The 25,812-nt window shown below is 34.0% G+C and overlaps 1 protein-coding gene across 1 annotated transcript in view; it reads left to right on the top strand.

Annotated features, from left to right (window-relative positions):
* The window catches only part of DGKB (diacylglycerol kinase beta), a 480,803-nt gene extending 465,771 nt beyond the window's left edge, over positions 1-15,032 (top strand). The window contains exons 20-21 of the mRNA XM_081800920.1: positions 4,766-4,856; positions 14,808-15,032. Coding sequence (XP_081657046.1) covers positions 4,766-4,856; positions 14,808-15,017 — 301 coding nt within the window. The 3' untranslated portion in view covers positions 15,018-15,032. The remainder of the gene's footprint in view (positions 1-4,765; positions 4,857-14,807) is intronic.
* The last annotated feature ends 10,780 nt before the right edge of the window (positions 15,033-25,812 follow it).

The following is a 25,812-nucleotide window of genomic DNA, read 5'->3' on the forward strand; positions in this document are numbered from 1 at the left end:
AACCCTCAGTTTGTTTTTCAGAGTCCATCGTCTCTCGTGGTTCGTCTACCCCTCCGATTTCCCCCGCTTCATTCTTCCCCTCCCGCTACCTTCTTCTTCTTCTTTTTTTCTTAACATATATTGCATTATTTGTTTCAGAGGTACAGATCTGAGATTCAACAGTCTTGCACAATTCACAGCGCTTATTGTGGTGTCTTTTTAACATAATACCTCACTACGTTTCAGAATAAATGAGTAACCGTATAACCAATGTTGTGTGTAATGCCTTTTGATAATGAAAACAAATAAAAGTGAATTGATTCTATGACATAAATGTCCCACTTTCAACAGTGACCCTATCACTTTGAGCTACGAGTACAGCAGCTCTTGTCACGGACATTGTTAGACAAGTTTACAATTCCTGCTCTGCTCCTAGCATATTCCATAGAATTGGGAGACTGAATTTTACCATTAAAGTGAGTGAGTTGTTAGAAACCTTGTTCTCCACGAGACAATAATTTTCAAACCAGATTTGAAGTTAACTGTTGAAATACTTTCGTAACAGGACAAAAGTGAAAGAAAGCTAATGAAAGAGATGAGATTTTTGAAACATCCTTAATGATTAGAAGAGTGTATTGGTTTTAAATCCTTCTTAACTAAGCTACTTAAGACCTTGTGCGTTTACTTTCATATGAAAAGCAGTGATCAAAAGGGTTTTATTTTCTAATCTGATGAGCATGTTATCCATATAATGTAGATAGAATAGCTTAGTTAAAGGGACTTGAAAAGGGGATTCAGGTGTCTAATAGAAGGCTTTTCAGTTTTATACATATTAAGTAGTAATATATTACTAATTTTATATGTATTTATAATATAATAAAAATAGAAGCAAGACATTTGTGAGAGAAAAAGTTGACCTTTAATTTAAGAGTAATTTCACTGAATTAAAACTTTCTGTGTGTTTATGACTTTTGAGCTTTCTACAGCAAGATAAATGAGGCAGTTTGACCCCTCTCTGTATGTTGCATCTTCATTAGAAATGAGCTTAATATCTAATTAGGCTCTTTGTTATTCTTTTTGGGAAATGTACTAGCAATTCATGTTCCGTTTGTTTGTTTTATGTTTGCTGCATTTACAATACTTAGCAGACTAAAACCAGATGAAAAGACATGTATACCAGGAAGAAAAATTCCAAGGAAAGTATATTGCTAGAAATTAAATTACCTATTTGAAAGTTCAGAACTTGGAGAACTAAATGTTACCTAAATTTCATAATAATGAGAATGATTCTTTGCTTGAATAAAATTTCTGATCATTTACATTTCCCTGAGGATATGTAAAAGAGGCAAAGCTACTATTAGTAAGAAAATCTTGATAAATGTGCACTAATTTTTTTTCTAAATTTTTACCTGAACATCTGGTAACCAAGCACTTTAAATATTAAAATGAAACTTGTAGACTTACAATTAAATTCATTGAAATAGGATTTAATATATTAATTAAAATTATAATAGTATGAATAACTTTTTGTAGGACATTTGTCATCATACCTACAATCACAAAACCTGTCTAAGAATACAATAAATTTGACTTTGGTGTGGCTATTTCATAGTGTGTCAAACATCCAGAGTTACCTTACTCTTAAAGTCCAACGCTATAGATTGGTTCTCTCTGACAAATTTGAGTTTGAATTATTTGGATCATTTTCTAATGTGAGCCGTAAAAATAAATAGCATACATGTTTAAATGTGCTTTTTTGCATTTCTACAACCTAAAGACCAGTTTGGTTGAAAAAATAAAATTTAACAGCTCTTAATTTGTCATGTGGAATCTGATTCTGTGTTTTTTTATTACCTCCATATATTTATCTAAGTGAAACATAAAATGGTTGTAATAATGGAGAATTTAAAGCAGCCTTTGCACATGAGCAGTAATGCTAACTAATATGGTGAGTAAAGGCTGAATGTAAATTCTCAGAATTTCTTTTTTTGTGATGTATTTACTAAAGTTGGTATATTTTGGTTACCTGATACAAGTTCCCCATCATCCTAATTAAGCTATGAAGAATTTTGATGGGTAGAGTGGAAAAAAATAGGGAGTAATCATTTATGTGCAATAAGAAGTCTTGTGTGTGTATATATGTGTGTGTGTGTGCATATGTCTGTGTGTGTGTGTGTGTGTGTGTGTATATACATATATATATATTTAATTTTCAAACTGCAATACAGTATTCATTAGAACCCTGATAGAACCTGTCATAATATAAACCCAAAGCCTTTCTTTTGCTGGAGTAATGCTCTGATATTCCCACATGTACACTTAGAAATAACTTTGGTATGGTAGAAATTAGTACAATCTAGTAATATGATTAGATTCCTATCGGTGCTATCTCATTTACGCTCCTTGGATTGAGCCTCTCTTCTCCATTTCCCTCCCCACTTGGTTGAGGCCTTCAATGATATTTCATTTGTACTATTCCAACAGCCACATTTCTGTTCACACTACCAGCATTCAACATTTTAGCCCTCTTACTCATTTCTGCTAAACTTATTGCTCATATAACAGAACTGGCTATGTCACTTGACTGGTAATAAACTTCTGTCAGCATCCTATTAATCTAGAATATCAGGTCCAAACCCCTTAACTTGACATACACATTCTGAAACAGACCCTTGTTAGCTCATACCCAGCATTCTCTTAAGTCATTCTGCACTCCTAAAACTCCCAGAACTTGTCTTTCTTCTTTGTTTGCCTCCTTTGACTTAACCAATGCAAACGTCACCTTCTCTTCTAAAGCTCTCTGGACCCTCCCAGCTAAAAGTAGTTGACTCACTGAAATGTTTCCCCATAACACTTGGCTCATATTTTTGTAGAGCATTAACTTTTTAATGAACTTATATGCCCATCATCTTACAACGTTCTGAGTTCCTTGGAGACAAAGATAATTGTATTCATATTTATATATTTAGAACTTATTACAGTAGCATATGGAAGTTGCTGTCCTTGCTAAATATTTGTTGAATGAATAAATGGATGAGTAAATGAATCCAGGAAGGTCTGGATAAAATGCTAACGCAAAAATGTTACTAGAAAACTTGCTGAATGTAGAAAGACAATTCCAAACAGTCATAAAACATCTGCTTATTATTATTCTAAGGTTGTCTCAAAACTACTGCATATGACGAGTATTTCTCTCTCGATTTATTGAGTAACATGTTTTCATCAGAATGATGAGTCAATAGGAAAATATTTTTAATTTTTGTAACTTCAGTCAGTGAATAAATTTGTAAAATTACATATATTCTCTGAAGCAGATATTTGCATTAATTTAATATAAATTTGCATGTAGGCTTAGGCCCACAGATCTTGATGTTAAATGTTTGCCCCTGTTCTATCAAATTAGCTATCATCTATTTTTAACTACTCAGATATATGAACTCAGGTCATAACTCAAGGAAAATATTCTCTAGAAAAGAATGAGGGTTCATGGTACCAGAATCCTAGGAATAGGAAATTTTCAGATTATTGGCACAGGTAAGGCAATTGATACAAGAAAGGCTAGTGAAAATTGTGTAAGGAAATAAGATCTTGTATGAGGCTGTATAACCAAATATGTCTAGGTAAATGAGATTACTTTTATAATTTGTAGTTTCATATCACAGAACTCTATTCAACACAGTGTAATAACAAACACTGAATTAGGTTCCATATTGTTTACCATAACAAATAATAGGGCTGAATTAAATAGTAAGGTCCTTGTGAAATATATTGTTGAAATGTTTTATGTTGTAATGTGAAAAGTACATATCAATATTTCTAAGTCAAAAAGAGTAATATAATATGAGAGGTAGATTTGAATATGACAAAAATTTTTGTTTTGCCTGTATGTGTGAAAACATGTATCTCCTTTTACCTGTATTTTCTTCTAATTAAGGGCATAAAACCTTGTTAAAATATGTGTAATTAAAAACTGCATTTTTTTCATGAGAATGAATTTTTAAATCCAGTATTGGGTAATATAAAAATCTAGTCAGTCCTTGTAAAATTACATTAAATGATCATAAATTTATTTACCAGGCACAAAGAAAGAGATTGTTATTGGGTCATGGAAGAAAATAAATTTTGATACTGAAATATTTTAAACCATATTTTCTTTGTAACTCTTGTTATATTGATAAAATACTATTACCACTTCTTTAGTTCTTGTATATTGTATCATAATTTCTCACTATTATTCATAGAAAGGTGGACACTATCTTAAAAAATAATGAATAGTTATCCCAAAGTTACTAAATTTTAGCTTTATGGATAACTATGATTTTTTTCTTTTTAATATGCTATCCAATCATGCCAATTTCTAATGAATATGTAACTATCAAGAAAAATTTAGCATAGTTAGCTTAATCTTGTTTTTCTCATAAAAAGCCCCAGTTGTTTTTTCTCTTTATGATTACAGAGTGGTCTAAATCAAGTTGTCTAAGATCAAGCTAAGATTTATATGCACTAAAATCATATTTTAAAATCTGAGCAACCAATATATAGAAAAGTCAAAGGTATACTTGAATCTGTCAGATCAACACATTCCTGTAATTCCCTCAGGGGCAATCATACAGTTTGACACCAACATTTAAGCTTTGAAAATTATGTGACCATCTATTACATTATGAATGTTATATGTCCTCAAACCTTTTTTATGACTTATAATACAAGACAGGGCTACTTAATTTTAAAAAATCCCTTCTGTTATTGATAATTGCCTAAGCTGCTTCTTCCTTTCCTTTTCCAGAATGAAGAACAAATTTTGGTATTTTGAGTTTGGCACATCTGAAACTTTCTCAGCCACCTGCAAGAAGCTACATGAATCTGTAGAAATAGAAGTAAGAAAAATTAATTATATTTTGTAATACAATGAAATGACTTGAGTTTGGTTATCAATATGTTTTTTCCAGCCCATGTAAGGAGTTATGCTTTGAGCAATCCACATAGCTTTAACTCACAATTCTAAAATTTCATTTCTGTCACTTATTGGGATTCTAGCACTCTGAATTATTAGCATAAAGTTAAGTTTTGAGTATGAGTTGTTTTAATACAGTATTAAAGGATGAGAGGTGGAACAATGGAGAAGTTTAGAACTCAATGGAGAAGTTACTAGGCATAGTGTGGATAGAAAAATGTAAAATAAAGGAAAGTATTTGAAGAGAAAAAAAAATTACAAGATACATACAAAAAAAACAAACCCTTATTTTCAGTCTCAATATCTTATGACCTTTAAAACACAGTTTGCAGAAATTGTACTTACTTTCATGAATAAAGGTTAAAAAAATACTTTTTCATTCCATTCCCTTTCATTAACTAGATTTTTCTCAGTTCCTGAGGTTGCCATTTCCCCATTACATTTATAGGAAGTGGAAAAGCCAAAAAGAGAGAGCAAAGATAGCAAGAAAAGACACACTTTGAAAAGATTTGGAGCAAATAGGTCTACCAAAAAAATATAGATACAGTACGACTAAAATTTTTGGAGATGGGTTATAATAGAAAATGACTTAGTTTTATTGAGGGATTTTAGGGGGTAAAGAAAAAGGAAAAGTTATATTTTGATGAGTGGCAAAGACAAACCAAAGGAATAGAATTATGAAACCAGAATACCTAATGACTAGCTGATATGATTTGTGAAATATTGGCTTCAACACTTTTTATTTTAAAAATAAATGCATAATTTGTCTACTGAGACCTAAATCATTAGTGGCACATACTCAGGTAATAAGTTTGGTAAACAAAAGTAGTTATGGACCCATTAGATCATAATGGCCTGGCTAAGTTTTTCATTATTCTAGCTTTCTAATTTACTGTTAAATGATAATGAGAGCAAAAGTGGCACTATTTCAAAATGTAACATTTTTTGGAATTTTGGGTGGATAAATTGAAGTAGAAGTAGAATTGATGATCTTGGAATGGAAAATACCCTTCTTGACTGAATCAGATCATAACCCCAAAAAAGGAATATAATCACAAAAGATGAAGGATTTGGGCTCAACATGGACTTTCTGTGATTAGTATTCATCAAGATTTATATATGTATATATTTATATACATCTGTAGAGAGTGATATATTTAGGTAATTATATATGTGCATATATATTTATAAAAAATAAAAATATCCCTTTACCTTCAAAAATCATTACTTTAAAAAATTCTTAATATAGTGGATTTTGATCCTTTCTTACCTTCAGAAATCTATGCTCAAAGACAATCTGTAGCAGAAGGCAAAAATGAAAAAAAAAGTATGGCCTCTGGTTGAATGTAGGGTGGATACTCTGAAACCTCTTGCACCTCTCCTTACCTCATCCTACCACTAAATACAGATTGAAAAAAAAAGTTGAACTAGGAGAAATGGATGTTCCATGGATAGGAAAACTCAGTATTGTCAAGATGTCAGTTCTACCCACCTTGATCAATTGATTCAAAACAATCTCAGTCAAAATCCCAGCAATTTGTGTGTGTGTGTGTATGTGTGTGTGTGTATCAATAAACTGATTCTAAAGTTTATATAGAGAGTCAAAAGACCCAGAATGGCCAACGCAATGTTTAAGGAGAACAAAGCTGGAGGGCTGATACTACCTGACTGCAAGTCTTACTATAAAACTACCATAATGAAGACAGTGCAGTGTTGGTTAGAGAACAGATGAATTGATCAGTGGAGCAGAATAGAGAACCTAGAAATAGACCCACCCCATAAATACACTCAGCTGTCTTTGACAAAGGAAGACAGACAATGCAATGGAGTAAAGGAGGTCTTTTTAACTAATGGTGATGGAACAACTGGATATTTGTGGAACAAAAAAAAAATCTAAAAAAATGAATTCACCTTTAACAAAAATGAGCTCAAGATGGATCACAGACCTAAATGTGAAATGTGCAACTGTAAAATTTCTAGAAGATAACATAGGAGGAAACCTAGATGGCCTTGGGTATGGTGATGTCTTTTTGGACACAACACCAAAGGCACGATCAGTGGAAAAAATAATTGATAAGCTGGACTTCACTGAAATTAAAAAAACTTCTGCTCTGTCAAAGACAATGTCAAGAGAATGCGAAAACAAACCACAAACAAAATAATAATTGCGAAGGTATGTCTGATAAGAGACTGTTAATCCAAAATACACAGACTCTTAAAAACTTAATAAGGAAATAAACAACCCCATTAAAAAAAAATCACCAAAAAAGATATACAGATGGCAAATAAACATGAAATGATGCTCCACATCATGTCATCAAAGAAATGCAAATTAAAACAATAATGAGATACAATTCTGTACCTATTAAATTCCTGAAAACACCAAATGCTGGTAATGATGTAGAGCAACAGAAACTCTCATTTATTGCTGGTGGGAATGCAAAATGGTACAGCCACTCTGGAAGACAGTTTGGTGGTTTGTTACAAGACTGAACTTACTCTTATCATATGATCCAGAAGTCATGTTCCTTGGTATTACCCAAAGGAGCTGGAAACTTATGTCAACACAAAAAGCTGGACATGGATGTTTATAACAGTTTAATAATTGCCAAAATTTGGAAGCAAACAAGAGGTCCTTCAGTAGGTGAGTAGAGAAATAAACTATGGTACTTCCAGACAATGGAATATTATTCAGTGCTAAAAAGAAATTAGCTATCAAGCCTTGAAAAGATGTGGAGGAAACTGAAATGTTTTCCTAAGTGAAAGAAACCAATTTGAAAGAGCTGCATACTGTTATGATACCAACATATGACGTTCTGGAAAAAGTAAAACTGTAAGACAGTAAAAAGATCACTGGTGGCGAGGGGTTGTAATGGGAGGGTCAGATGAAGAAGCAGAGCAAAAAGGATTTTAGGGCAGTTATAATAATCTGTAAAATACAATGATGGTGGATAAATCTCATTATATATTTGTTCAAACCCAAAGAGTAAACGGCAAGAGTGAACCTTAACGTAAACCATGGACTTTAGGTGATTGTGATGTGTCAATGTAGGTTCATCCGTTGTAATAAATGCACCACTCAGTTGGGGATGTTGATAAATGGGGAGGCTGTGCATGTCGAGGGAGGCAGGGGGTAGATGGGAAATCTCTGTACCTTCCCTTCAATTCTGCAGTGAACCTTAAGCTGCTCTAAAAAAATAAAGTCTAGATCTAGAGTATAATATGTATGTCAAAAAAGTTTTAAAAAAATGATTAAGGAAATATAACCAAGGACATTTGAATGAAAATAAAAATTATGGGGCTCCTGGGTGGCTCAGTCGGTTAAGTGTATGACGCTTGATTTTGGCTCAGGTCATCTCAGGGTTGCGAATCTAGCCCCAGATCAGGCTTCATGCTGGCCATGGAGCCTACCTAAGAGTCTCTCTCTTTTTCTCCCTCTGCCCCTCCCCCTCTTCCTGCACGCACACATGCTCTCTGTCTCTCTCTTTAAAAAAAAAAAAAAATTAATGATAAATTGAGTGGTTTTGTTCCACAGAGCTTTTTACATTTTATAGAAAAATTATTTAGAATCTTCTCCAAGAAATCTGGACAACTAGAATAAGTTATTCTTCCTAGGGTCGTGCTTCTATAAGCCCTCCAAGTCTGGCTTCCCAGCTCTGCATTTGCTGGCTTATTCTGGTGCCCATTGCATTAGCATTTATAAATCAGAACCAGCACTGTGCCTTCCCCACTTTATCGTTGCATATCTTGAAAATACTGTTATAATGTTACATATTTATCTCAATTCTAAAACTTGGGGAGGTGTATGTGTGTTTGTGTATAGATCGTAATGCAAAACCTGCTTCTCCACTCACTTTTTAATGAATCCAGTCTATCATATTAGCAAAATATGCCTTTTTACCCTCAAGGTTGCTTTATAATTAGATATAACAAAAACATCAATTTGGAAACTTGATTCTGTTTGCTGTTGCTCCCTACTTGGCCTAAAATTATACCAATAATGATTTGAAAATATATAACAGAGGATAAAAGTACGAGAGTACCTCAAGTAGATATATGTTTTATTAGCAGCTTCTTCAAAACAAACTATTTGCTGTGTGACCCTTTATTTCACTTTTCTCTTTCATATAGGAAACTTTTTCCAAGGGGGTGAATATTTGGAAATGATTGAGTATCATGGGATAATAGTTGATAATAATAATAGCTAATGTTTTAGCTATTATTAATTATACCTGATTTTTGGTATAAGCAATGTATATACATTATCTGATTTAAGTCTTTGTCAAAATCCTATCAATTAGAGAGATTCTAAAATATCTCCACTATAGAGAGAAGCAGATGAGCATTTTATTTAATAATTTAAGAGTAACAAGAATTGTATTGCTGCCAAAATGTTTAAATCTAAGGAAACAAATAAATTGGAAATTATATATACATATATAATAATGTATATACATATATATGGCAAGATATATATGATATATATAACATATATTCATAATATGCATACATATATATGGTGTGGAAGAGAGAATAACAAAGTTGAAATTTTCAAAATTAAAAATTTCAATTATCGGGCGCCTGGGTGGCTCAGTCGTTAAGCGTCTGCCTTCGGCTCAGGTCATGATCCCAGGGTCCTGGGATTGAGTCCCACATGGGGCTTCCTGCTCGGCAGGAAGCCTGCTTCTCGCTCTCCCACTCCCCCTGCTTGTGTTCCTGCTCTCGCTATCTCTCTCTCTGTCAAATAAATAAATAAAATCTTTAAAAAAAAAATTTCAATTATCCTCTAACTTTGTTACAAAAGATAAAGAACTAATAGAAGAAAAAACTTTAAATTTACAAGATACTATGTTAAAAACAAAGTTTGTATTAAACTATTTGGGGCATAGATGTACACCTAAGAATCTCAGGTCAACATCTGGAATTGAAGTTATAAAGTTTGTGGACTTCTAATTTGTTCCATGTACCAGGCAAAATTCATGAGAAAATAAAATAGCCCGTTCTCCAAAGTATTTCAGTCTTTTGGTTGTCATTTAGACTGGGAAGGATGGTATATTTTAAGATTTAGAATTTCCATTCTAAAGTATTAGGATTTGTTTTAATGATTAATTACTTCTATAAAACCAAAATGATGTCAAGAATTAACAGTGCAAAAAGCATCAGGGATACAAAATAAAATAGGAGGATTCTACAGTTAAGATTGTTATTACCCAGTAATCTGGAAAACACAGAGCTTCTAAAGGCAATGGGGCAGACTTTCATAGCTCATTCTCTGCCCCACATATCACAATTACCCTGGATGCTCTTTCAACACGTATTTAGAGTACCTGAGCCTGGTCTTCGCCATACCAAACCACAGTCTGGGGCTGGAAAAGTAAAACTGTGAATGGATATTTTTTTAAACCACTTTATTGAGGCATGGTTGACATACAAAGGGCTGTACATATATAATGTATACAACTTGATGTGTTTGAGTATAAGTATGTACCCATGAAACCATCACCACAATCAGTGACATTATTATATCCAACACATGCCCTTTGTGTGCGTGTGCGCACGTGCACGCACGTGTGTGTGTGTGTGTGTGTGTGAGTGATAAGAACACTTAAAAGATCTATCCTCTCTTCTAAAGCTTCCCAGGTGATTTTTTTTTTTTTTTTGGCCAATGAATTTGTAGAAACAATAATGAAAAGAGACAGTAAAAGTGTGGACCTCAACAACGATGGTCACTAAAAACAAAAGTTGAGCTCATTAACCCCAAACATAAAAAATAACTCCTTATTCCAGAAAAGAATAAGAAATGTAGTGGGGGTGGGGCACAGTGTTATTTTATTAGGATAAAACAGCGTAATTTTTCTTAGGAGAATGAGGAAGAAATGAAACAAGGAAAAAGGGGGCGAATGACCAAAAGGTGAATATTCTCTTCTGTGTTTACCAGAGGTTATTTTTAATAAGATAATTTCTGGTGAGAATTCTAATATCCCAGCAATAGTGTCTTGCTTTCACAGAATCTACTAAAAGAGGAAAACATGTAAACCTAGACTGGTTTTCTGCTCATATTTAAGGCTAACGCTGGATATCTTGAGGCAGCGGTATTTTATTATTATCAACATGTTGAGCAACTATGTGTGTGCCTGCGGTGCAGGCCTCAGATTGTCCTCTTTTCTGGGTTTGCTTTCATCTTTCTCTTGCTGACCTACCAGCTTCCGTTCTGCTCTGAGAGCTGTCTTGTGATTACCCACAATCAACACTTCCCATCACCACCACTGGATTGCCAGCTAATAGTAAACTGACCTAAAAGGCATGTCCTGAGCCCCTGTATCACACTGTGTTTTGTAGATAAAACTTACAAAATGCATTTCAAAAAGCATCAAACTTACAGAGGACCACAGCCCTCAAGCGTCAGAAGAGACACTGTTCGGCCATTAACATGTACATGTGTATTTTAATTTGTAGGTTTGCCGCCGTTGTTTTCCGCAAACACATACATAATCTTGTCTTATGAATTACATGTGAATTTGCAGAAACTCTTAAAAATTGGGCTTATGTGAGTCATTTTACTCCATGCTATTTTATACAATGAACAGAGCAATGTTTTTACTTTTGATTAAATACAATTAGGTTATGATTTTTATCTGACCTGGGCATAGAATTAAACTCATTATGGAAAAAAATATTTACGGTGTATCATTAATTGTATCTCATCAAATTTATTCACACTTACAGCTGTCCAAAGTTCCTCACAATTTTGAATTTTTCTATCAAATGACATGCTAACTGAATCTGAAATAATACACTTATTTTAAAAAAGTTTGTCTTTAACACCTCTGTATAGTATGGTGCAAAGTATGCTTATAAATGAGGATTAAAATACATTGGCAGAAGAATTTAAATCACCTTCCTTTCTTTTAAGTAAATTTGTTTCTGGAATAAGATCTTCCATTTTAAAACTGAAGAGAATGGACAATGGCCTCACAGAATTGCAGTCTGCAAATAGCTCCCATAGTACTACATGTTAACGACCTTTATTCTACATAATAAAAATATTCAGGATTTATTGACTAACCAAGGCTGTTAGCTTTTAAGCTTTTATATTCTTTTCCTCTGTAGCTACCTTTTTAAAAATCATAAATCTTCAAAGCGGATGAAAATATTATCTGACACAGTATTCTAACTTGTTCCTTCACCTCAGTTTTTATTTCCATGCACTCAATTGGTGTGCTTCAATTCCTGGTCTCCATCAGAGCTAGCTCCGAAATTTTCCAGACTAATGAACATAATGTTAAAGCAAACAGAGGAAGGTAACCTGGGGTCAAGAACTAGTGGAAACAAATCATTAATAAATAGCAATTTATGTAACTACATTGTCCTGCTCTCCTAGGAACCTCAGTGTCCATCAGTCCTTCTTCGGGAACTTGAGGGTTTTTTTTGTTTTTTTTTTTTTCATTTTTCTGAAAAGCTGCTCACTCCGTTTCCTTGAAACTACACGTGATAAGACTCCGAAGAGTGAAAACATGAATAATAGTATACGCTGATGTTTTTCAGCTGTCACATGGAACTCCCCTGGTTCAATTAAAACAAAAAGCCTATTTGCAACTGCTCTCCTTTGCTGCAGATGAACAAAGGAATACTCCTTCACTAATTCTGAAAGTAACTTGTCACAGTGGGGTTCTAAGGCCTAGTCAAATAATTGTCTTAGTGTGCTGCCTGCTGTGTTCAATACTGAGTGAAAATGGAAGCCAGGCCCTAACTCTAGCTTATTTCACAATTCTTCTGTTATTTAAATGATTTTAGTCAGTTTGGGGAAAGCCAGACCTTTATAAATTAACAGCAGGGAAATACCAAAGGTGTCAGGTTGCATATTTATCATCTTTTTCGTGTAATACTTAAATATGTATTAAGAAGTGACTGACATAAATTAGGCAGATTTCAGAAGCCACAGGCCGTGGCTTGTAGAGGACCCCCTTCTGCTTGACATTTCATCCTTGTCAAAGATCAAATTATTTTAATTTAGGCTGCAAATTATAAGGAATGAAGACTTCTTTGTGGGAATTCCCTGTGGTAATCTGACTTTTGTTGTTACTGCTGCTTGTCAGTGTGCAAAAGATATAATATGCATGCAAATAAGGTTAAAAAATATGTACTATCTAATTATCCAGCCAGTACATTCCACTTGAAGACAGTGGGAGGCCTGACACACAGTATGTGTTTGATTCATTGAGGCCTGCAGGGTATTTACACAAGATTACTTTTAATTATGAAATTAATATCTGTTTATCTAGAATATATAGCAGTAAGTGAGTATACACATGAGCAGAATTCTTTAGTAAAAAGAAATCATCTTAATTTAATACGAGAAAAGGAGGAAAAAAATCGCCTGTTTCTAGGGGGAAAAAAGGCATCATCCAGACCTCGGTTTCACCCTTTTTGAAACAAATTGAATGAAAACTTGGCACCTTCCCTAGAATTTGTTTCTTGCCCTGCCAAGTAGACTCAAGATGTGTTGCTTTATTTCACAGTTTTTATATTTTAGTGAACAAGATGCAGTATTAGATTCAGTACGAAGAGGCAAATGTGGAAAAAGAGCGGGTTTTTTGTTTGTTTTTTGTTTGTTTTTTCATTTTGGTGGAACATTATCTCTTCTAGGTTCAAAAATCATTATTGCCATGAGAAAGAGAAAGATGAAGTCAGTATCAGTGTTTTGTTTTGTTTCTGAAATAAGATGTAGCAAATAATAGTCCCACCGCAAATATACTTCAGTCTAGGAAATGTATATCCCTAACAAATTTCTCTGCAAAACAAAGAGTTATAAATTTGCATCTCTTCTCCTATCAGCTTACTTACAACTGACAGAGGGAGAACGATATCTGGGATGCATTTATAATAAGTACCACCTTTAGAAACTTCAAAGCAAATGAATAAATAAGTAATAATTCCAAAAGTACAGTATGGCCTTGCACTCTTCACACATGTCCATCAGCGGAAATGGACAGAAAATTCAAAAGATTAAAAAGTGGCCACTCTGAATATCACAAAACATTGTCTGTTACCAAGTTTCATATTTTTCACAATCAAAAGGGTGTTTTGTCACCAGGCAAACAACAACAAAAAATCTGGCTGATTGATTATTTTCATTTCTCAATCTATTGTTACAGCTATAGAGTAAGGGTGGGTTGGACATTGCTTCTGCTGTTCTTGGCATTTCTCTCACTCAGCCTCACTGGTCCTCCATGTTCGCTTAGACAACAGTGCCTCTTATGGCCTGTAACACTGTGCTTGGAACTTAATCTAGTACAAGAAACCATCCTTGGCCACTCTGACATGATTCAGGTCTCTTTGAACTGGTGTTTTTTACTTTATTTTTTTTCCCCAAATTGTATTAAGCCACTTCTTTCTCTGCCCAAACAAGTGATACCACGAATTATGAATTCTGTTTCCTTACTTTGCCCCCAACAGTGGCTTGCAGTATGTTCTAACTAGGAGGCAGTCATTAAAATTTCTGCCTGAACATTGACCAGACTTCTTAGACTCAACCTCTTTTGTAACACATGAGAAATTTGTAGCTGGTTATGCAGACACTAATGTGTGTCCTTCCCAATGGTTTTTTGTAAACAGAGATAGACTGATGATTTAATTTGATCATGTTTAAAGACATGTTTAAATGATAACTGATTAATGTTTGTGGCTGCTTTATCTTTTATATTGACATTTAGAGTAGTGATTTAAGTGTTCTTAAAAGGTCTATTTACATATGGCAGGATTTTGGACTTAAAAACTCCTATTGAAAGATAAGGAAATGCAAAAGAGGAAATCAAGGAAAAAGATCAAATATCTTACTGTTTCTGTTTTTTTTTTTTTTCTTTTCACTGATCAGTGTGATGGAGTACAAATAGATTTAATAAACATCTCCCTGGAAGGAATTGCTATTTTGAATATACCAAGCATGCATGGTGGATCCAATCTTTGGGGAGAGTCTAAGAAAAGACGAAGCCATCGCCGAATAGAGAAAAAAGGGTCTGACAAAAGGACCACACTCACAGATGCAAAAGAATTGAAGTTTGCAAGTCAGGGTAAGTTTTCTTAAATTTAATTAAAATATATCATAATATATTCTAAAATCATATATAAACTGGCAATATTTTTCATGGTTTTTTTCCCATTATTCTCCTTCTTTGGATTTCATTCTGTTTATTCTCCTTCCCACAGAAAACAGAATACGTGTGGGTATTTAGTGGATAATAATGTAGGATATATTGCACATTAAGTTCTGAAATGTGATCATCTTGGTCAGGATGTTTGAGTTGTAACAAGGGCCTCGTTAAGGCTTTCCGATGTTGTGTTGCAAGATTTTTTAGTCTTGGCTGTGTTCACTCAGGCTGGGACATCAAAGCTATCTTACATTAAGCTATTGTTCTAAGTACCACGTAGAATGACATGTTTAAATACCCCACAAAAAATTTTGGTTATCTGCGGCTATTTTTCCAGAAATTTTATAACAACAATGAGGAGACCTGGGAAACAGATCAAAAAAGACTAGCAAAATGGGAGAGAATAGCTGTGCATCAGAATTTTCAATTTCATTGTAATGTAGGTCACACTCAGACATGACAACTAATTTTTGTTGATAGATTTTATAGACAGAGATCTCAAATTGGTAGTATTCTAATAATTAGTCATGCCCCAATAGTTTTTGTGTATTTCAGAATCTACCTAATTAATACTATTGATGCCGTTCAGATAGCCAAGAAATCATCTTGGCCAGCTCAGTGTAGCAAAGGCAAAATATGGAGAGGTTGGCCCCTTTATGGGCCCAAGAAAAATAGTAAAATAAATATATTTAAAAAATAAATAACAAAAAGCTGTGAAGATGGTTGGTAGGCTTGATGGTGGTAGGACACAGCTTTATCTTTCAGTGTCTTCAGGTATCTGATTCAAGGTCTGGTAGCCAGCAGTTACTTCTGTTATATGGAATATAGTGACCATGAGCATGACAAAGATTGACAGAGAAAGTATTAGTTATTATTCTCTTGAAGAAGTGCCTATTACAACCTGTCAATGACAGAAGCTTTTGAAGTCCCTTAAATATATAGGTAATCCTAAAGAGGTAAATTCTGAAGAGTCATGTAATTTAGTACAAGCAAATTTATACCAACTTATTTAAAATGCTTCATAGTCAGAGTGAATATAACTATATGGAAACATGGAGAAAAATGGTTTTTTTGAAGGAGAAATATATAGAAGAAATGAGTAGGTTGATGCCAAATGGATTTTAAAATATAGAGTATTAGATATAATTATTATTTCCTAGGGGTTATTGACATTAATATTGTATTTATATTTAAATGTAAGATTAATAAAACAGAGTAATATAGTCCATATAATTAAAAAAAAAGTTTTATGTATGTCTATAACAATTTTAAATTTTTTAATGTGGTCACTACATACCAATACTTGGCATGTCCTTTGCATGTTGATAATCCATATATAAATCTGATTTATTGTCAATGTTCAGCTGCCAACTATGTTTGCCTATTGAGCTATTGAAGTTTATAAGACTCATGATTATGCTCAACCAGGACAAGTGTCTATATAACCCCTATGGTGCTTACTGCAGGCTTGCTGTTTGCTGGCCTCACTCATGCCCCTCTCTGTATCTTTCTTCGGTAATACACGTTTGAAATAAAGCACAGACATATCAGCCAGAAGTATTGTCATAGACTGTCATTGCCTATAACTGTACGAAAAGACCTCTCTTCCCATTTTGTCTTCTTACTTAATGTTGTGGAACTATTCGGGCTAAGTCTCCATAAATTTGGTGAAGGAGAAAAGTGGGAACCTGTAGGGTTTGTGACATGAATACATTTTTTCTCAGTACAAAGGTAGGGAAAAAGAGTAGAAAACAGAGCTTTTGTTTGAAGATCATTGTATGAGCAATAACAGAAATATGTTCATAACTGATTTCGTTCAACTTTTGTTGCCTCTCTTGAAACCGACAATACTAGTATTTTGAGTGTCGTTTTATTTCAAGATAAGGACAATTTCATCTCTAAAAATGACCTTATCAGCTGAATATAAAAAATAGACTATATTAACCAGTATTTCCTTTTTATTAATTTTATGTAGATTTTTTCCATGTTGATATATTCGGCAACAAAATAGCCGGATGTATCTCAAAATGCTTCTAAGATTTGATTGCAAATTTATTCTCTTAACCGTAAATGTTATGCTTACTAGTCAAGAAGTGAAATTTACTACTTAAAATATCTGCATAGATCCCTTTCCTAAATGGTACATATTTCTATCACTTGATTTTGTCTTCAATATCTTGACACAAAACAATAGCATTAAATGTGAGAGTCAATCAGTATTTTAAATCTAAATATATTTTCAAATTTACATAAAATGATTATAAGTATTGACTTTAGAATGAATTATGAAAAATACAATTCTAGTTCAACACGTTTCTTTAGCCCAGACTCACGTTAATATATTTTTCACTCTTAGAAAATATATAAACAAATAAAAAACTTAATATAATTTCCTTTTCAGGAAGTACTTTTTTTTTTAAAGATTTTATTTATTGATTGATTGATTTGAGAGAGCGAGAATGAGAGAGAGAGAGAGAGCACACATGAGAGGGGGGAGGGTCAGAGGGAGAAGCAGACTCCCCGCTGACCAGGGAGCCCGATGCGGGACTCGATCCCAGGACTCCAGATCATGACCTGAACTGAAGGCAGTTGCTTAACCAACTGAGCCACGCAGGTGCCCCAGGAAGTACTTTCTTGATATATTAACAAACAACTTTTCTGATATGCTGCTGCAAAAAATTTGAAGTTTAAACTAAATTTTTACTGTATTGAAATGGATGCTTATTTCCATCAACTTTAGAAAGCTTTTGGTGGGGGACAGAGAGTAGGGGAGACATACATAATTAGAGTTTTATAATAAAGATAAATTATTTTATTTAGTAGAAGCATTTAAATTAAGAAATAGATTTACATTTTTTTCAATTTAAAAACATGTCATAGACCAAAGGTACAGGATCAGACTTTAGAGCATTAAATCCTCAACTGTATTATGCTGTACTTATTTGGGACTCCTGCACAATTAATTTGTTTGCAGTCTTTGAGGATACTCACAGCATAAGATCAGAGTATCGTCAGTTAATAATTTCACTGGTTGGAAATGTTATGCTTGATTTAACTCAAATTGACCAAAATTATAAGTAATTCATTTAATTACATTATTGTTCTAACAGAATATTCTAGAACAGATGGATGCAATTCTCAAACATATTCAGACTCATCTGATTCTGTAGATATTTTCTTTGTGGGTTTGTCTTTTGTGTTTTGCTTCATTTTTGCTTTTGGAAATACAAATAAATGTGTTCTATATAATCGGCATGGTCTTTAAGCACAATTGTAAAGTAGGCCAAGTAGCTGTTCAGTACTCCTGGCCTTCATCCTCAATCTTGCCCATTACTTTCCGTTGCCGAGTTTATCTTTGCTTCCCCCTCTACTGAAGTAAATCTAGGCCTTGGAAAGATGTCTAATAAATTCACTCATGTTAATGTATAAATGACTGATTGCAGATGAAAGTAGAGGTATTTGCATTTTAAAAGAAATAAAGGCCTTCAGCTAAACCATTATTTTTCAAACTTTGTTACATTGAGTTATAACTGCAGCTCTTCAGAGTTTCTGTAAAAACTTGGTTCAAACTAATTATTGCCATATTTTGGAAGTACAAAAAAACCCCTATAATAAAAACATACTAAGGTGTGCGGCTCTATAGAAACATTTTGTCATATTAGTGACTCTAACAGCATTAAATTCTGTACCAGACAAAAATAACTTCCTGTCTTCCTGCTCCTCATCTTCTTCCTTCTCCATAGATAGGTAAAAAGATAGATATGCATATCTACATGTACACATTTATATACAAATGCACATATAAACAAACAAAGTAAGTAAAAACTGTGCCATTAGTTAGAAAGTCTGTAGCTCTGCAATGGTCATTTAAAAAATATATGTCTTTGCATATTTAATGAGAATAATTGTACAAATGGGTACATTACCACCACAGTGTGTGTGAACCACATACAATTAAAAGGCCCATGAGCTCAGGTACTTCTGTTTGGCATAAGCAATAAACAGTACATAACAATCAAGGGAAGTGAAAACAAAGTGATAATATTTTATTTATTTATTTAATTTTATTATGTTATGTTAATCACCATACATTACATCATTAGTTTTAGATGTAGTGTTCCATGATTCATTGTTTGCGTATAACACCCAGTGCTCCATGCAGAATGTGTCCTCCTCAATACCCATCACCAGGCTAACCCATCCTCCCACCTCCCTCCCCTCTAGAACCCTCAGTTTGTTTCTCAGAGTCCATCGTCTCTCATGGTTCGTCTCCCCCTCCGATTCCCCCCTGTCATTTTTCCCTTCCTACTCTCTTCTTTTTTTTTTTTTTAACATATAATGTATTATTTGTTTCAGAGGTACAGGTCTGTGATTCAACGGTCTTACACAGTTCACAGCGCTCACCATAGCACATACCTTCCCCAGTGTCTGATGAAAATGGACATGACTTTTTAGAAAATTTCTTGCTCATAAAGAAATTGCATTAGTTAACTACCTCATGGAAATAATAGGTTTGTATTAGCCTATACATCAAGTCTACTTTTATCAGAGATCTGTGGTATAAACATACTCACAACTGCAGCTAAAGAGCCTTTTTATGGTTGAATAACATTCCATTGTATGTATGTATGTGTGTATGTATCTATATATGTATACATACATATTTTTTTTATCCAGCGATCGATGGACACTTGAACTGCTTCCCTGTCTTGGCTGTTGTAACTAGTGCTGCTATAAACATAAGGATTCATGTATCCTAAAAAGATACCCTTGAAAAGTATCTTTTAACCAAACGGTGAGGACCTCTCAAGTAATATGAACAGTTTTGAGTTATTCTAAAGGTTTAGCTTTGAAGATACAAGTCCAACTATTCCACTTTCCAGAAATGAAATGGTGCAAGACGCCGCATCAGACGTAAAAAGTCCACAGCCTTTACAATCACATACTTGTCTGGATCAGGATATTCTCAGGCCTGCACAACCAAAACAAAATGCAGAAATCAATGAAAATAGGATGCTTGGGACACTGCAGCTGTTGATCAGAAAAACTCTGTTTTTTTTCATGGATCGACTGTACTAAAAGTGTTCGCAAACTCAACCTCGAACATTTATTTGTACAGATAAAACCTTAGGTTTCTCTTTCATTTATGGATTTTTAAAGTATTGCTTCATTTGAAAAATAAAAAAAAAAAAAAAGACTACTTTAAAAAGTTTGAAACCACTGAGCAAAAGTAATTATATTCAAGCCAAAGAGTTTCAGACATTTGCCAGAAGCTACTGGAGACACTGTGGGGGAGCAGCTAGATTTCCTTCTTGAAACCTCATTAACTAGGTGACTGTCCACCACACATATGGATACAACTAGCCAGGTACCAGTCATATAAAAGTTTATTTTAAAAACTAATTAACACGTGATATTATTCATGAAATTTTCAGTGATTTCACTCCCTTTTACCAATGCTAAGTCTTTTATTTGGGGAGAATTTCCCCGAAGTACAGCATGCACTCCACTGATGGAAAATTGAAATGGTTTAAACAGTACACAGATGGATATTTTAAAGGTTAGTAGTTTTTATATGTACGATTATAATTGTTGTCTCTTTATGGTAGAGGATGCTGGGTGGTTGTTTTTTTTTTTTTTTTTAATTTCTAATTTTAACTTCAATTTTATTTTTGAAATAAATCGAAGCAAAAATAGGGTAAAACCCCAAATGAATAATAATACAGGAGGTATTTGAGTAAGGCCAAGATTGTAAAGATGTGACAAGAAGGAATAAAGTTTAGAAAGTCACACTAAGCTAACATGACAGCTCTCAGTCACCACTTCCTCTCGTTCACACAGCCCTAATTTTGAACATTTATTGTGAACATGCTTTTTCTTCTTCATCATCGTGCCTACAATTTACTGTGTATCAGTTCCCCAAGAACCAGCTTTTCCATGGACTTTACACTGCCCACGCTCCTCCCCCTCCCTATTTGACGTTCATGCCCGGTGCTAGGGAAGACTAAAACCTTGATTCTTCTTAGAAGCCAGAGGAGAGAGACTATGCCTCTGACTGACTGTCAAGGAATCTCTCTACATCAAATGGCTTTATTATTATTTTGTTTTTTGAAAACTCTGAGATAGTAGGAAGAAGAAAAAGTCAGTCTAAACCACATTGGTCAAAGAGAATAAATGAGTTGATATCTGAAAACTTGGCAAAACTTGAATTTCTTTTGCCTGTGAAGATAAATAAGGTTAATGGCTCTTTTGTCTCTGTCTTTAAAACGGGAATGGTGGATTCTGAAAGAGTTGAGATTCATCTTTGTGCTCTGTGCATTGTGTTACCTGGATAAGTACACAAATAGCATTTAAATAGTAAGACCCTGACTTTCTATGCCTTGTAGAAGTTACACTTCTCTGAAAGTTGATGGTAAGGACATTTGTCATCAATTATTATCAATTTTTCTAGACATTTCTATGGGTTATTTGGGGTAATTTAGAAGGCAGTGTTTTATGTTGTCTAAATATAAACTGCAATATTCATTTTAGAACTGTAGATGATGTATTTGGCATTCAAACACTGGCAAGCAGAACAATTTCCAAGCATTTAAATTCAGTGATTAAATCAATTAAATTTAGAAACAAGAAAAGGATTTCGTGCTGCATTATTATACCTGGTTCCTAAAATTGTTGAAAAAAGATTATGGCATTTGATATGTTACATTTCAAAAAAAATACCTGCATATACTAATACTATGATAATTTTATTGGTTGAAAATAGATCCAAACATTTGCTCTCTAGTAAACTTTATGGAGATGTCTCTCATGAGTTCCTAATTGTATGTTTTCAAACTACCTCCTTTGCAAATTTCCAGCAGTGGCTAATGCAAATAATATCACATACTTAATAAAACTATCTAAATATCTAAGTTTCTGTTTGCAATTGTATATTGAATCATACACCTGGATGTCTTAATGTGATAGCTCCCTATTTTTACAAAAGGCATGCTTTTAAAGTATAAGACAGTAATAAAGAATTAAGGGATATAAAATGTATTTCTTGTATGTAAAAAAGATACGTATTTTTGAAATATAAGACTGTGTACTCTTATCTTTGGCTTAGCTGTCCTATAAAAGCATATATATTATGAATAAGCATTTATGAAATTCCTATTTGTCATGGCACTATAAGACTGCAGAGAAACTGCTAGCCTCCTAAAAATTTGGAAATCAGAAACCATAAATATGAGTAAATGATTATTTACGAACAATTGAAACATCAGATGGCAGTCTTTAGAACTAGCATCATTGTCCTTTTTCTCCATGTCCAACAGTCAGATTTTCAAAATCTGACATGGAGTATTCTAGAAACAAAGTCTGGCATGTAGTATAATTCTGGGAACAAAATCTGACATGTCGTATAATTCTAGAACTTCTTATAGTAAAATTGGTAAGTCCACAAAATCATTTCGATATAAACGGACAAGTAATCATTTAAACAGGAAAGTGGTGTTTTCTAATACATAAGTGAGATTGTTGCTATTAAGGGTTTATTCTGGAAAACAGATTGAAATAGGAAAACAGAGAAAATCCGAATAATAGGTAGGTAGGAAAAGGCAGAACAATGAATCTGGGAAAACTTGAAACAAATTGGATTTTTGTAGCAGTTGCACTTTGAAAAATATATGAGCTGGCAATCAATCTAGTAAATGCAAAAGGAGAGGGATTTGTTTATTTGAGGTTTTAAATCAAAGCTCAGCTGTTACTTTCTCTGACTTCTGAGGCTGAATACCTTCTTTACTTTCGAATGCTAATGCTATTCTGATACCCTTCTACATTTCTAGCTATTGATTTTAATTGCAACTTCAGAGAAAGATGGAAAATATAAATGCTCTAATGGGTCATTTTCCCTACAATGTTGATGTCTAATACCAGTGATAAAAGGACCATCTTACTTGTTTCTGTGACATAGTATCCAACCCTGAGTCTGTTGAAAATAATAGCAGGTCATCTACCCAGGCTAAGGATGCATTATAATTCTAAGTAAATTTAACTTACGCAGTGGTGGAAATATAAAATATATTTCCAAGTTAAATAAATATTGACTGATTATATAAGCCTCAACTAATTAAATAATACTTGTAGGGTTTGCTTTCAAATAGCAGTAACATGAAGTTCCCATATATGAGGCCATTCTTAGAAGTTTCCTAAATATAAAGTTCTACAGTAATCTTGCTAGTTGACAATGATAATTTAAAGCTCATGTAATAGATGTGCCCCAGGGAATGTAAAATAATTTTTCCTATAATGAGGATATATGGCAATAGTTAGGGAGACTTTTTAAAGAATAATAAACATGAAAGAACTATCAAAAAGATATAAAACCAACTACAAAAATTGTTAAACATGAGTTATGGTTCCTTTTTTTTTCCATTGCTATTAAAAATCATGTTTTCTTTTCCATCAAGATAGAAAATAATAACCAAGAAAAACTAATCTCATTGAGAATGAAATTTCAATTGCACCATCTTGTGGAATGACACCTTATTTAAAGATTTCAAGTCATACCAGGAGAGATATTAGACTTGTATTTTGCCTTTATTTATAAATATTTTTTCTAGTTACCTTAATGGATGTGAGGAAACCACAACAATCTATCATCTGGTTCTTGCACTCGTTCCTTTAACTACCAAAGGGTGGCATAGGTGGTCCATTAGGGAGCAAAGAGACCTTTTTCTTCTTTTTTTTTTTAAGATTTTATTTATTTACTTGACAGAGTCACAGTGAGAGAGGGAACACAAGCAGGGGGAGTGGCAGAGGGAGAAGCAGGCTCCCCGCCAAGCAGGGAGCCCGACGCGGGGCTCGATCCCAGGACCCTGGGACCATGACCTGAGCTGAAGGCAGACGCTTAACGACTGAGCCACCCAGGTGCCCCAAAGAGACCTTTTTCTTGAAAAGAATCAAATTCCACCACCTACTTAATTATATTTGAGCTGTATGAATTTGAGTTAACCAAAGCAACTAACCACTGGAGTTCCATTGCCATGAATTTAGTTTTCATCAATAAAGTCTTTTATTATATAGAGCTAGTTAACATATCAGTAGTAGCTTATTAGACAGTATCCAGCCAACTGTTTATTTTAAAGATTTTATTTATTTATTTGACAGAGAGAGACAGAGCGAGAGAGGGAACACAAGCAGGGGGAGTGGGAGAGGGAGAAGCAGGCTTCCCGCGGAGCAGGGAGCCCGATGCGGGGCTCCATCCCAGGACCCTGGGATCATGACCTGAGCCGAAGGCAGACGCTTAACGACTGAGCCACCCAGGCACCCCAACCAGCCAACTATTTTTGTAGAAATTGATAGAGATTCATATAGATCATCATTCCCTCCATTCTGGATAATTATTCTCCTGGCTTAATAAAAATAGTTCTATTGTTCTTCTTTTGGTAAACTGTGGATTTATAAACTTAGGGGTTTTTTGGTGTCTATTTTAGGCAGCGTCTCTTGGCTGCTGTACAGTAAACCTATTAATCAGAGTAAGGTAAAAACTGAGGCCTAAATGTTATAAGGTGACAGTCATTTGAAATAAGACTAATAATCTCCATGGATAAACATGACTAATTTAAATGAGCCCTGGGGAATTTTTTTAGAAAGTTCAAATGCCTGATGAATGCTTCACTGTTATTCTAATTATCTCGTAATATGGCATAAAATAACAATCTCATTTCATCCTTTTATTTACAAAGCTGCTCCCATTATCATTATATTTTACCTGTTCAAGCTCTGAAAGATTGCTCCTCATTGAGAGATTCATTAAAAGAGAATAATTATATTATATTTCACAGATTGGCTGAAAGAAAATGTATCTTTGAACAATTCCATTTCCCTGAACAGTTGTTCATTTCAAGGTGGAAGACAGGTCTATTAAGTACCTTCTACCCTTTTTAAACATGTCAAAGCTAACCATTAATACTGAAATTAGTAATTTGGTTCTGATTTAATGAAAGAATCAGCTGCTATTTGTAGAACTCATTTTCTGTGGCTGAGAAAAACACAGTGTTTTCAAAATACTGAATAACAAAATATATTTAAGAATCTTTTTATGGGCGCCTGGGTGGCTCAGTTGGTTAAGCGACTGCCTTTGGCTCAGGTCCTGGGATCGAGTCCCACATCGGGCTCCCGGCTAGGCGGGGAGCTTGCTTCTCCCTCTGACCCTATCCCCTCTCATGCTGTTTCTCTCTCTCTCTCTCTCTCTCAAGTAAATAAAAAAAAAAAAAAATTAAAAAAAAAAGAATCTTTTTATGCACAATGATTTAAATTCATGTCTTTTCTGATGGTTAAAGCCCTTAGCATACTGACTTTTTTCCCTGCTGATGATGCTTGAGAATATGTACTTTTCCATCCGAAAAACTACATAAGACATTTTCTGAGTATGTGACATTCAGATTTTCAGAGTATCTTGTTAGATGAATAGTAAGAGATAGAAAATCAACCAATATAATGAAAATTTAGTTTTTAAACTTACTGCAAGAAAGATTCATGGGAGGGCGCCTGGGTGGCTCAGTCGTTAAGTGTCTGCCTTCGGCTCAGGTCATGATCCCAGGGTCCTGGGATCGAGTCCCACATCGGGCTCCCTGCTCCGCGGGAAGCCTGCTTCTCCCTCTCCCACTCCCCCTGCTTGTGTTCCTGCTCTCACTATGTCTCTCTCTGTCAAATAAATAAATAAAATCTTAAAAAAAAAAAAAAAAA

This window comes from Leptonychotes weddellii, chromosome 12, assembly GCF_054177405.1.
Source record: "Leptonychotes weddellii isolate Sample4059 chromosome 12, ASM5417740v2, whole genome shotgun sequence".
NCBI classification, from domain to species: domain Eukaryota; kingdom Metazoa; phylum Chordata; class Mammalia; order Carnivora; family Phocidae; genus Leptonychotes; species Leptonychotes weddellii.